This window comes from Acipenser ruthenus, chromosome 15, assembly GCF_902713425.1.
Source record: "Acipenser ruthenus chromosome 15, fAciRut3.2 maternal haplotype, whole genome shotgun sequence".
In the NCBI taxonomy this organism is placed as follows: domain Eukaryota; kingdom Metazoa; phylum Chordata; class Actinopteri; order Acipenseriformes; family Acipenseridae; genus Acipenser; species Acipenser ruthenus.
Genome location: NC_081203.1, coordinates 24,087,464 through 24,101,134, shown reverse-complemented (window position 1 = coordinate 24,101,134; position 13,671 = coordinate 24,087,464). Strand labels below are relative to the sequence as shown.

The 13,671-nt window shown below is 36.6% G+C and overlaps 2 protein-coding genes across 5 annotated transcripts in view; both read left to right on the top strand.

The window, feature by feature from the left end:
- Positions 1-3,662, top strand: part of LOC117421940 (protein Daple-like) — a 61,427-nt gene extending 57,765 nt beyond the window's left edge. For all 3 annotated transcript variants that reach the window (XM_058987524.1, XM_058987523.1, XM_058987522.1), the window contains one exon: positions 527-3,662. In XM_058987524.1, the coding sequence (XP_058843507.1) occupies positions 527-1,579 (1,053 nt within the window). In that variant the 3' untranslated portion in view covers positions 1,580-3,662. The remainder of the gene's footprint in view (positions 1-526) is intronic.
- Positions 3,663-4,340: 678 nt separating this feature from the next.
- Positions 4,341-13,519, top strand: LOC131697584 (ovarian cancer G-protein coupled receptor 1-like). 2 transcript variants are annotated; one of them, XM_058987526.1, is made up of 2 exons: positions 4,341-4,785; positions 10,561-13,519. In XM_058987526.1, exon 2 carries the CDS (start codon positions 10,683-10,685, stop codon positions 11,790-11,792), a length of 1,110 nt encoding a protein of 369 aa, XP_058843509.1. In that variant the 5' UTR covers positions 4,341-4,785; positions 10,561-10,682; the 3' UTR covers positions 11,793-13,519. The 2 variants fall into 2 exon arrangements, with proteins under 2 accessions (XP_058843509.1, XP_058843508.1); XM_058987525.1 differs by lacking the exon at positions 4,341-4,785 and adding an exon at positions 8,074-8,380.
- Positions 13,520-13,671: the final 152 nt, after the last annotated feature.

Sequence of the window (13,671 nt, the reverse complement as noted above, 5' to 3'; positions counted from 1 at the left end):
AAGCACAATGTTCAATTTGAACAATTAAGAACATATCAGTCCTGAAATATAGATACTTCAATGTTAAATCTGAAGCATCTGATACAAATAGGCTAACTTGTAACCAGTTAAAATAATCTAAACGCTGCACTCATTTTTTCATAAATAAATGATACTTGAGATCAGGTTGCATGCACATTCCCGAGAGCACAAGATGGTATAACTAACACATTCTGTCTATTTTTTTATGTGTACGCTAAAGGTCATGGGGAAAGTCTGGATTTGTCTAGATTAAGCATAAAACATTATCCGATGGAACTTAACCCCTATAGATATGCAAAGCTGATTTGTGTTTGTTTTTTTCTGATATTCAAAATCAAAAACATTCAAAACCTGTACAACTGTTTTTTTTTTTATTTTGTCTAAACACCATGTGATTTCAGTTCATTGCTAACTTCATTTAAACAGTGAGTGGCTAATAAAAAAGGTTTTTGTTTATTTTTTTAAACAGATTGAGTACCTGTTTTAATGTTTTCCTCCGTTTTAGGTTCAGACCAACATCCGAGAGGATTTGATGAGCGACTACTTCAAGAAAATCAACGAGTCCCCTATCATCGGGAAGCAGAGCACCCTGAAGGATGTTGCCAAGATGCCCACAAATTATGTCATGCCAACCATCAAAGCGGCTCCTGCCGATTCATTGGATGGGAGATCTAAACCTGGACAGAGCGTCAAACCCAGCATCCGACCCCCAGACCCTCAGCCACAAACCCCAAGCAACGCAGCTTCCGTACGGCAAACGCAAACTCTGCCAACCAGGTCACGGCAGGCAGAACGGTTGGCACAGACGCAGCAGCAACCTGGCACGAGAGGTGGCAGCGGTAACCTGAGCCGTACGTTCAGCTTGGCATCTGCCGACCTCCTCAGATCCAACGGGCCAGACAATTGCATGCAGGAGAGTTCGCCTAAACCTGCTGCAGAACTTAACCCCAGCCCCGGGATCGTTGTCAGGAGGCAGGCTACAGTTGCCCATGAGCGGCCCCAATCCGCTAGGCTGTCAGGATCCTCTTCTCAAGGCGGCGAGCTTCATTACCGCACTGTGGATCCCAGACGGCTTTCTCTAGCTCCTCCCAAGGATGACCCAAGGCCCCTATCTCCCCAACAGCATCCCCAGCACCAGTCCTCCACACTTTCTCTTTCTGGTTCTGTGAACAACCCCAATGTAGCTCGTGCACAAGCAGAGAGGTATGGCGCTACCGGTTCACCGCACTACTGCCCGGCACAGCAAGGGCCACCCAGATCTGTGCCACAGCAGCCACCAGTGCGGCCTGTTTCCCAGCATCGCGGAGAGGTGGCAATGGTGACGCCAGTCAGGGCGGTACCCCCCCCAAAAGAGAAAGAAATGATCGGGGAGCAAAGGCAGATGGATACGTCTCTTTCAAAAAGCCTGGCCAAGTCACCCGAGAGAGGCAGCAGCACTGAGGGTCCCGGCACAGAAGACCTGAATCAGAGCAACTCCAGCACCCATAAGAGTACTCCGGCCTCTCCTGACCCCAGCAATGACCCACAAAGTGTTTGGTATGAATACGGCTGCGTGTAAATGAAAGCCGCTGAAACAAAATGGGATTTTCTGTTTAACTGACGTAAAATGCTGGTCCGGGATGAGAAGGGTCAGGCTATTTAGCATGTTTGTTGCCACCTCTCCATGACTTTCTCCTCAGCAGGATTTATTGAGACTGGGAGGCAAACATTGGTCCCTGTGGCGATTTAGGTTTCTAATATAGTACAGTTTACCTAAGTCCCCGAACCTGCCTCTGACTACACACTATAGCCTCATATCCAGATGAGAATCAAACTCCACCTTCCAAATTCAAAGACATCTGTAAAGGGTAAAATAAATCAACTTGCATTTATGCAGTACAGCACTTTCAAATTTTCCACAGAGGAAACATCATGAACATTTCACCATTATGCCTGACTTGTATTTCCCCAGTTCAAATTCATTTCACTTGTTTCTCAGCAGTATATCTTTTTTTTTTTTTGGCAGTACAGGACCTGCATCAATTCACCATCCTTTCAGCTGTCTGTGGCATGACTGAAGACTCGCCCCAATGCTCCCTCCTCCTCTTACTCATCTGTTAAATTGAAAATATGAACCCACAGGGGGCTATATTCTTAAAATATATGAACCTCACATGTGACCCTATTCGTTGTCCACCAATTATAAGGTAATTCAGAATCTGTACAGGTCTTTCTCACAATTGTGTTACGCAAGAACATCTCTATAGAGTAATGCATTTGTTAGAAGAGCTGACATTAAGGAATCTACATTTTAAAAGTAACCAAACACAAATGTTACTGTGCAGCCATGCATTCTAGATTTTTCCCTATTGTTGGTCTGGTATAACAACAACTAACTCTAAATAATACCCAGAGTCCAGTTTGTTTCTTACTACTTTTGAAATTTTGAATTCACCATCCTGGGCAATTAGAGTTTCTACTTTTCTGATGGAAATATAGAACAAAATCCCTCTTGTTACATCTATATATATCCCTTTACTGTGCTGATTATTTAGACAGAGAAAACACCAATCTTATTTATTGTTCTTTACAAAATAATTTAGCAGTCTGGTATAGGGGATTTGTTTTGTTTTACATGAATTGGTTATACGCATGGTGCGTTGATGTATTAAACTTTCTAATCACCCTGTACTTGAAGGACTGGTTTCACAGATCCAGATTAGTGCTAATCTTGGACTACCCAATGTTAATTTAGGCAAGGTAGTCCAAGATTGGTGCTAATTGGGTCTGTGAAACCAGCTGTGAAATATATTTGAGTGTTAAATGCGCTTGATTTATAAAGAGCTCCCCCTTTATAATAATGTAGATGGGTTCTGTGTCCTGCCTTCTAACGGGAAAGCAAGTGCTGGTGAAATATCATTATCAGGCAAATGTGAGCCATGACCATACCACCTTATAGCTGGTTCCACAGTATAAAGGGCCTCCTTGTAATAAGTGACTGCTGTATTGACTGTTTGAATTGATACAGGTTATTGAGACAATACTGCTGGTAAGGAATTCGACAGAAAGAACTTGCTGTTAATTATTTCTGCTTTACACAAAAGGCAACCATGTATATGTCTTTCTAACCCCTCATTTTATAACCTACAGTACATTGAGGCGGCAGACTCAATTCATTATGTGTTTACACTGGATCCTAATGTAAATAAAGTTGTGATTTGTTTTTCTTTGTGTAAATACAATGTAAAGAATATTGATATGTGAATGTAACTTCCATTTTTATATTTGGCAGGAAAGTAATACACTGAGGATTTTCACATGCTGAATGCCCATTCTGTCATAACGGTCTACACTGGATACAATTGAACTCTTAACTTGGCAATAAACAAAATAATTGTTCAAATTGTAAACCTTTTTAAATTAACATTGCTTTAGAGAATGGTTTTCTGTTTCTTACTGACTTGTTTTGCATTGTCCCTGAATACTGCAGGAGAGATCCAAAATCTTAGATGTGCTCCAAATGCTTTTATCCTGAATCTATCCGCAATTTTAAAAAAAAAAAAAAAAAAAAAAAAAAAACTGTAAGGGAGAGATCAATTAGGTGATATAGGATAGAAAACAAAACCACATTTCCTCTGTTTTTTTTTTTGTTTTGTTTTTTTTACACTACAAAGAGCTGGATTTTGTTTGAGTTTTATTTTTTTTTATAAAAATCATGATTTACAATGTAAATATGTCTCTTATTCTCACAGGAAATTTAAATAGGACATGTTCACTTTTGAATTCTGTTTTTGTTGTTACTGTCATATTGCTGTTGTCCATGTTGATTTACTATAGAAAATTTTTTTTTTTAAATAATATGGAAGCCTTTGTAATAAAGAGTTCGAATTGAGCAAGCATTGCATTGTATCTGATTCGGTTTCCTAGAGTTACCTGTAAATCAAAAAAAATACATGTACAGACCCTGGTGGTCAGTGGGATATGAAGTTGATGGTAACTCTGCAAAATTAGTTCTGATGGTCAAGTTCCTAGTGTGTTGATTTTTATATCATAACACATGCATGTCTCTTGGGGCAAAGGAACAGACAGTGATTGGAAACTGATTGTTTCTGACTCACCGTACCGTCCAATTTACTTGTAACAGAAATGAGTGCATTAAAACATTTAACCACTAGGTAGAAATAAAGCGCTGGTAAATAACATTAATTTTACACAATATATATATATATATATATATATATATATATATATATATATATATATATATATATATATAATACTAAATTAAACATTTACAAATCCAATAAACGTTCTACAGCCTCTTGTCAGCTATTTTGTAAACTAGGACAACTGATTTATGCACATTACGCAAAATAGCAATTTAGCCTAGGTTTAAAGCGATTAACTCGAAAAAAATAAAGCTGATTTACTGTTGCTTGCAACAAAAACTACAAGCCTATTACATCATTACTAATTGTCATTCCCAAAGGGGATTTATTTAAATGACGTATAATATTTAATGATCATAGTATACCCGCAAAAGACGACTCTATAGGTTTAATAGGTTGCTTCTGTGGAAGCTGTAGGTGTCGGAAGTACTCCCACTACAATACCAATAAGATCAAAAGAAAGAGGCTCAGGCACACGCCGCTGCACGGTTTACCACTAGTCTGAAAGCAGCACTGTGAAGTTAAAATCAGACTCTGGCTCAAAGTAATTTATATTTACCGGACAAGTTAAGAAAAAGCATCAATCTGCTGTCAAAAGAAGAGCCTGATCGTGAAGGTGAGTTCAATTCATCGGTTTTTAGGGAGAAATACACATTTCTTAATGGTTTGTAACGCTACATCAATTCCTATTAGAATGATATGTATTTTATTGAGTTTATTATTTGTTGATTTTAAATTTCTTTAAATAATTTCTTTCGGGCAATAAATACGTTTCCATTTGAGATGTTGAATACTGAAAGCCAGTATGGTGCATCGAAATAAAAACATGTACTTTTAAAACATTGTTTAACGTATCTGCAAAAAAATATTATTTTTCATTTCGCCTCTATTAGGAGTATATCAGAGAGAATTCCTGTAGATTCCACGTGATCCCAAATGCTGAAGGTAATATAAGCTTAGCGCTTTGTTGTTAAACTGGACCCACCCGAATATCAAAACGGGTTAATTTAAATAATAATGCAATATAAAACGAACGCTGGCTGTTTCTTGTGGTATTTTAGAGAGTCCTGTCAGAATTGGATCGTTCCGCTACATGAGTAAATGTGGGTGTATAAAACAAAGAAGACGTGTTGCGTGTTTTTAAGATGCTGTGCATTTTCTCTAATAACATTCCTTTGGGTTTTAGACAGGTTGGGTTTTTGTTTATAACATGGGCACCAAAAATGCATCTCAAGGTTATTGCCGAAAAAAGATGACGGCATTTAGGATTTGTAGAAGTCTGAGTTTGTTTGTTTGTTTGTTTGTATTACATATAATGTAATGTGTATATCCTTTTATGTTATTTAGTTATAAATGAATATTTGTTGAATATATACATGTGTATGAATAATGGCCAATGCAAAACATTCGTTCTTGCAGTGTGTTACTCATACCCATAGCGCATATATATATATATATATATATATATATATATATATATATATATATATATATATATATATATAAAAATAAAGAATTACGATAGTACTTGATGATACTGGGCAGCAAACTGTTGATAACGGAGCAATCCCTTGGAGAGTAATTGCTTTTGTTTCCGTAGTATTTGTAAGAAAAAGCGTTTGAATTAATGAAGCTTCATGCCGCTTTTCATTGTATGACGAAGCTAATGAAAGCTAGGTACATCCCATAAATTAGAATGGCTCAAAAAAAAAAAAAAACTGAACTCGACCCATTTTAGAAATGTTAACCCAGCAAAAATGGCCACACAGGTCCAGCAATGGCCCAACATGGGCTGAAATATTGGCCCATAACTGGCAGTCAGTGTGGGCCCCACGTGGATTGGCAGGTCTGGGCCATTCTGGCCCCAAGTCATTGGCCCAATGTGGGCAGCCAGCACTGCAAATCCACGTGCAAATCCATACCCCAATGTATAGAAATAATGTATAGAAAATTCCATACTTGGGGTATGTAAACTTTTGACAACAAAAAATTTATTTATAAAATAAATACATAAATACACAAGCAAATAACTAAATCACAGGACTTTTATTAGCTTCTTTTCTACAGTGGCGATGACCTGGGGACCCAGCTATTCAGAGGTTGCCCCCAGAATAAAAAAGAAAAACAAGAAACCAGGCATAAAATACTTCATATTTTACAGTTTGCATATTTATTCAGTCATGTTGCTGCACCTGATGCTTCTTCATTGACTTCAGATGGCGCTCATTCCTCCCACGCGCCAGACCCCATGCATTTCTCTGCCACAGCATGGCCACACTCTCTATTTCTGAGTCCTGCGTTTTTTTGGTCAGTGGATTCCTGCTTGCAGCACCAGAAATATCAATTCAACAAACAATCCTGTTAAATAATCAAATATCACTTAACATAGTTCTTGTGGACACAAAGCTAGTTATTGCAAGGTTTTAGAATACAATTTTTATTTATTTATATATATATATATATATATATATATATATATATATATATATATATATATATATATATATTCTATTATCACATCATTTGATGCTTATGTATTTCCTTCATAATGATGTTTTAACAATTTCCATATTATACAGATTTACTGCTCATCATCTTTCTTTGAAGTGCAATAAAGAAAGCAAAAAAAAAAAAAAACTCTCTAACACTGGGGAGAAAAAAGAGTGCCAAGTCTGTGTATAAATACAGGTCGATTCAGTGGGTTTTCATGATGACAGGAAGTGCAGGCTGTGTTTAAAAATTCAAAGGCTTTTAACACCTTGTTGTTTATGTGGTAGTACTCTGTCTTCTTGTGCTTATTTAGCCCAAAAACAATGGATCCAGCAAGACAACTTTGTTTTTTCTGATATTATGCCCCCCCCCCCCCCCCAAAGGAGGAACAGCACAGCATTTCACTGAATTATCACACTCCACCAAGAGTAAAGCTGGTTCACCTGCTGTGTGAAACATGTTATTACATTTTGTGACATGGACCTGGGGATAAGTTGTGATTTTTAACTTGGATTCATTTGCGACTTGAACTGGCCAAACCTTATAGGTCCTATCAGCTATAGTTAACTGTAAACACAATCGTTTTGAAGAAGAAATTTGTGTATGTAGTAGACAGATCTACGTCTCATAACTTGCAATCATATAGTGAACTGGAGCATTTTGCATTGTGAAGGTGTTATAAATCAGTTACGGCTTTTGTCCCATGCACAAATCTAAAGTAAAAAATAAATAAAATATGTTTAAGAGCAGTGGAGAATATGATTTTCATTTGTGTGATTTCATAAGTTATAGTAATACATCTTACTAATAAGAGACACCATGTGATGTGCCTATGATCTTAAATGAGGGTGCCAATACTTTTTGCTACAGTACCACTGTATATGTTAGGATCCCAAGTAGAAATATGACCCATCAGCTTGGTGTCCATAGCGGATCATTAAAATGGCCTTACCCTATCCCCAAGATGGTGGTGTTATTTAAATTATCCACTAGGAACATACTGGCTTGGGGGTTATTATTATTTATTTCTTAGCAGATGCCCTTAGCCAGGGCGACTTACAATTGTTACAAGCTATCACATTATTTTTTACATACAATAACCCTGTAAAATAACCCTGCGCTTTGGAAACAAAGTTGTTTGTTACGGTAAATAATTAGAAATGATTTCCTTTATTTCAAATTAAAAACATTTAAAAAAAATGTGCAGTGGTAACTTACGAGACATGTATCACATTGAATGTTGTACCAGTCTTTGCACTTGAAAGAGCAGATTTACATCCAACCTAGTCATTTTGCATTGATGCTAAATACAGTAGTAAACTTGTTTTGTTTGTTTGTTTTTAAATCAAGTAACTCTACTGCCAGTCGATTAGGTTATCTGTATTCTGCCAGATGCACTGACATAAGTCTTATCTTTCATTGCGATCAAAGCTCATTAAGCAAAACGGATGCACACTGCTGAAGTGTGCTGTAGAATTGGAGAGAAGACAGATGCTACGAAAGTTTTCCATTTTGCTGTCATCGTGATTCAAAAATGTAACTGAAGAAATTAATCATAGGTGATAAGGTACAGTGTTAGTCGGTAAACACGTGTAACGGGAAGTGCTGTGTGATAGACTGCCTTTGCTGAGTCTGTCTCGTCTAAGTGCGCAAGGTCTTCGGTTCACGTCGAGACTCGGCTCTGTTATGCAACATGTTTTAATGAATGCAGAAGCAGTTTTGTGAGTACACCTTGACTTTCTATCACTATTTTAAGCTACAATTATTATTATTATTATTATTATTATTATTTTTTTTTTTTAGTGTTTGTGATATATATTGTATGGTTCTTAAGAACACTCTGGCAAATAGTATGGCTCTTACCCAAAAGGGCTGGACAGCGTCCATTGATTTGATTCAGAAGAACTATATGTTGTTGTATTTGTTATGAGGCTTTTGTCTAGGGTTTGCAGACCCCAGGTTGTTTATTGTGACATTTGGGGACTCTACATTACAACTTGTGCTATTTAAATTATTTTTTTTCTCAGCTTATGATACCACCTTCTATTCCTTTTACCCTTTTAGTTAATCTTGATGAGTTTCTAGTTAAACTTTCGTATGAAAATAAAGGAAGTTATTTTTTTCACAAAAAAAATATGCAGTAGTCGGCACATTTTAAATGTGGCCTTTCAGCTTAAGTATTTGACACATTAAGATTTTATTTTATATTTTTGTTACAGAATGTTTAAAATATATTGTAATATTCATATATTGATACCCTTCACCTCTAAGGGGTATGGATTGTAATTGTACCAGCAGTTCAATCAAACGAATATATTCCAGACAGATTCTGAAATGCTCCACATTTTAGTAATTGGCCTTCAGGCTAATGCTGGCAGCTCATACAATATGTGCTTGAAAGTGAAAAACGTCAAGTCTGCCCTTAGAGCTTCTGTGCGATGGAACATTCTGAAGTACTGACACAGTTCCCTTCTAAAAAAAGATGTCTATTTGTTTTGCCTGTTTTATTTTAGATTTATTTTTACTGTTTCAAATTTAAACACACAGTTAACAAAATATACATATTGGAACATAAATATAGCTTTTGGTGTTTTGTTTTCCTGGCTTTTGTAAAGATCTGTATGACTGTAGTCCAGAAACTGGTTCTTTCTTGTCCAAACGCATGAACTTCCTATGTGTATATAGCTCTACCTAAACCTCATTTGCATCATTATTAACATGAAACAAAAATTTCTAATCTCATATGAGGAGGATGTGAGTACAAAAAAGAGGTTCAATTTTAGGTAAAAGGGAAGTGGTTTCAGTGTTACACAGGTCATCGTGTTAGTTGAAAGACAAGAATTTTCCGTTCTAGTCTTTTGTTTGATGTTATTATAACTGCCTCGTGGCCTCTTGGCCAGGTCGGCATTTTAAATTGAATTGAACCCTGGGTTTGTGTTTAATGTAATATAAAACTGTTATATATATATGGTTCTTTGAGCTTTTATATATATATATATATATATATATATATATATATATATATATATATATATATATATATATATACACAAAAGTCTGAATTTTACAGTCCTAGATTAATGAGTTATTTGAATGTAAATTCTGCTTTAATGTTCAACAAACATTTAATATTCATATATTTGTTTTAATGGCTGGCTTAAAAAATCATAGAACTATTCCTCGGTTATATTTCAGCACAATAAAACTTCTGAATATAGAAAGCTGAAGACTAATGGTTTCAGTGTCTAGTTTAATAACCAGATATAATCTCCAAGTTTAAAACCGACATAATAAATAAAAAACAACAAAAAAAACTTGGTGTTGCGTTATTGCAAAAAACATGCATATTAAGATCTTTTGTTGACACGTAAAAGTTTTGGAAACAGCCAAATATTTATGCCAATTGATATATTCCTTTCACAGTCAAAATATTTTTGAATGTGTCCATGGTAGTTCAATGCTTGAAACTAGGCTGAGCATCATATGAGTTTGATATTACTTAAGGGGAGTAAGTGTTGACCTGCAATTTAAAAAATGTCGTCAGTAGAATACTACAATAATATTTTGTCAGGTACAACTCAAATGCATTTACATTTTTTTATGTAAACTTTGCCCATATTCCTTTCTCTCAATGACAATCTGTGCTAACAGGAACTTTCACTGACTCCATCTATGTGGACATTGTTTTTACTATTGTTTAGCCACTTCAGTTCTCATAAATGCCTGCCTCTTACTCTCTGTCAATTAAGATAATAGATAGCTGTTTTTATATACAAGTTACTTTTCTTAAGCTTAATTATGCCAATCACATTAAAATAAATAACTTTATTTGCATATTTATGCCTCCCAAAGACTTGTTTTCAAATAAAATAAACTTTCTCTCTCTCTTTCTCTCCAACAGACCCTTCTCTGGATAGTGTGTAAAATAAGACACTGCTTACTGGCAAATCAGGAGTTTCGAAACACATTTGCAGGCTTGAGCTGTAGCTCCACGACCACTCTTCAATACTAGGTCCCCGACAGATGCAGTCTCCTAGCATGTCAAATGAAACAAACATTAACTGTAGTATTGATCACAACATTCACCAGTACTTGTTTTCTGGGGTATATATTATTGTTCTGGCAATAGGGCTGCCCGCAAACATCTTTTCCTTGCATCACGGCTGGCAGCAATGGAAAGCCAAGAACGAGCTTGGAATCTACTTGATCAACTTAACAGTGTCCGATTTGCTGTACCTGGCTTCGTTGCCTTTGTGGCTGCAGTACATCTTTCTGGGCGATGACTGGAGGCACCAGGAGTGGCTATGCAAAGTCTGTGGATTTCTCCTCTACGAGAACATCTATATCAGCATCGGTTTCATGTGCTGCATCTCTGTTGACAGGTACTTAGCTGTGGTATACCCCCTCCGGTTCCACTGGTTGAGAAGCAGGAGAGCAGCTGTGTTGGTAAGCATTTTCATCTGGTTTAAAGAGATCGGGGTCAGCATTAGTTTCTTTGTGCACAAGGAACTCAGCCAAGACCAAAACAACCACTCCATTTGCTTTGAGCATTACCCCATGAAAGACTGGGAACACAGTGTGAATTACTATCGCTTTTTCATTGGATACCTGTTCCCCTTATGCATCCTCACAATTTCTTACTTCAGAGTCCTGAGGGCAGTTAATAAGAGCACTGGCACTCTGACCTCGCAGAAAGTCCGCATCAAAAGCTTGGTTTCTGGCACAATTTTGATTTTCTTGCTTTGCTTCTCTCCTTATCACTTTTTTTTGTTGGTCCGGACCATTTTGGAGAAAGAATGCTCATTCATTGAAAAGATCTTTAACTTCTACCACGTCTCCCTTCTATTGACCAGCTTTAACTGTATCGCTGACCCCGTGCTGTATTGCTTTGTCAGCGAGACCAACCAGAAAATGATACTGAGGATGAAAAACTATTGCATGCAGCTTCTCTGTTGTAAAAAGGCAGAAAATATGGATTCGACAGAAAACAACACACCAGATCAGACTGGAACTGTTTTGGCATTCCTACCAGTTAATGAAGATGCTTGGGGAGGTTCAGAAGACAGGATCTTAAGTTTTAAAGCTGCTGGACAAAACAGGGACAAGCTACTTATGGAAAAGAGCATCATCTGATCCCATGACCAAGCCATTTAATTACCTCTTTACACCCAGGAACAAGAAAGCCCTCCCTGCACACCAAGTGCACCACTATGTTGCCCAAAGACATTATTTTTTTTGAGAATGAAATGAACATGTTCACTATGAAATTGGAAGCTGTGATGTTCATTAGAAGACTGATTTCTGCATTTTAAATGATGTCAGTTGTGGCTGCCCATGTAATATGACATGCTGACTGAGGTCATTGTACGAGACTTGTGTTCAGGAGTCACAGTGAACTTTTAAGACTTAAAAAGTCTATACAACCTCATTTGCCTTGATGTCACATATCCTTGAGAGACCAAAAGACATGCTGGCCACTGCCTGTGCTTTCTAATGAAACTAAATGTTTTGTTTTTGTAAATGTATTTAATAATGTTAGTAAAACACAATTAATGTATTGTTTTTATAAAAGAACAAAAGTGTCTAAAGTCACTATATGCTGTTGAGTATACCGTTTTGGGATGCCAAACTTAATTTTAGCAAGGGACATGTTTGTTATTTCATACAGTATTTGATTTGCTGTTACTTTTGTTTTTATTCATATTTTGGTATTACATAAAACTGTGTTGCTTGTGCTTCACTGCAGTCCCTTTCCCAGCTGTTGCAAGCTCCATCCCTGGAAAAGAAAAACAAACCTAATGATATATTCAGAAACTTCAAATCCTGGCATCCATGGTTTAGTGTATTCTGCTTGATTCTATTCTGGATAGTAATGATTGAATGCATACAAATGCAACTTACTTGCATACAGCTGTTTGACAAGAAGAATCTAGTGTATTGAAGAAACATTAGTTGGATATCTTCTACAAAATCTTTGTGGTAGTGGCTGTCATTTCCCACTAGCACAAAAATAACTCATTTTAGCTTAAACGTACAAATGTGCGAGAAGAACCGATATATACTGGTGCTACCAATTTATTTGCACGCAAAAACCTTCCTGTACTACAGAAACGGACACAGCTTTATGAATCACATTTTCAAACATAAATTAGGACACCTGGGATAAGCTGCCAGATTCTTTCACCAAATTCAGGGATGAAGATGTTTCATGAAGCTTTATGATGATGAGAGAAAGTGATCTGAATTTAGGCATTTCAAGGCTGTTGTGGAGAATATACAGTACTGGTGATTGCATATGTATTGTTTTTTTTCTTGAAAAAATGGAAACCCTACCTGTAATCACAGTTTGCAATTCATTATCTCTGAACTGTCATACTCTGTCTGCTGTATTGCGCATCACAATGCCTCCAAATGCCCAAGGCCCTCTGCTCACAAACAAGCTCTTGCTTTAATCAGCTGTGAACAGAGCTTCACAACAACATAATTTTCTACAACTTGCATGCTCTTGTTAAAGCAATACGTTGGGGTTTATGATTTGTAATAAGTTTATAAATTCTAGTTACATTTACCTTTATACCTCCAATGTATTAAATGCTCTCATATGTGTTATATGGGTACTGTGCTGGCTTCAGTGACAAATAATGTAATTCTTCATCTTTTAAAATTATACAATGTTTTATTTTTTTTTTATATAAAACAAAATAAGTTCAATTAAAATAATGTATTAAAAGTTAAGTGACTTGTGATTATTTCCTATTGTCTGCAGTCTCTTAAAATACATGCTAATGCACAGAGATTCATAGAGGAACATCTACCCTTAAGGGAAGGGAACCAACTACTTGAAATTTATGTATTCTGAAACATCAACTTGGAGGGCTTGAAAATGAGACCTTTCAAAAATATACCACAAAATGTACTTGTAACAGGAAGTGTTGGGTCATCCATTGGGTGTTGACAAAGCGTCCCTCTGTGTAGCCTTTGCGCAGCAGTCGCCTCGAGCTGTGGCACAGAC

Bases quoted from the DNA above. Each gene is read 5' to 3' on its own strand.
- LOC131697584 (XM_058987526.1), top strand. From the start codon at position 10,683: ATGCAGTCTCCTAGCATGTCAAATGAAACAAACATTAACTGTAGTATT.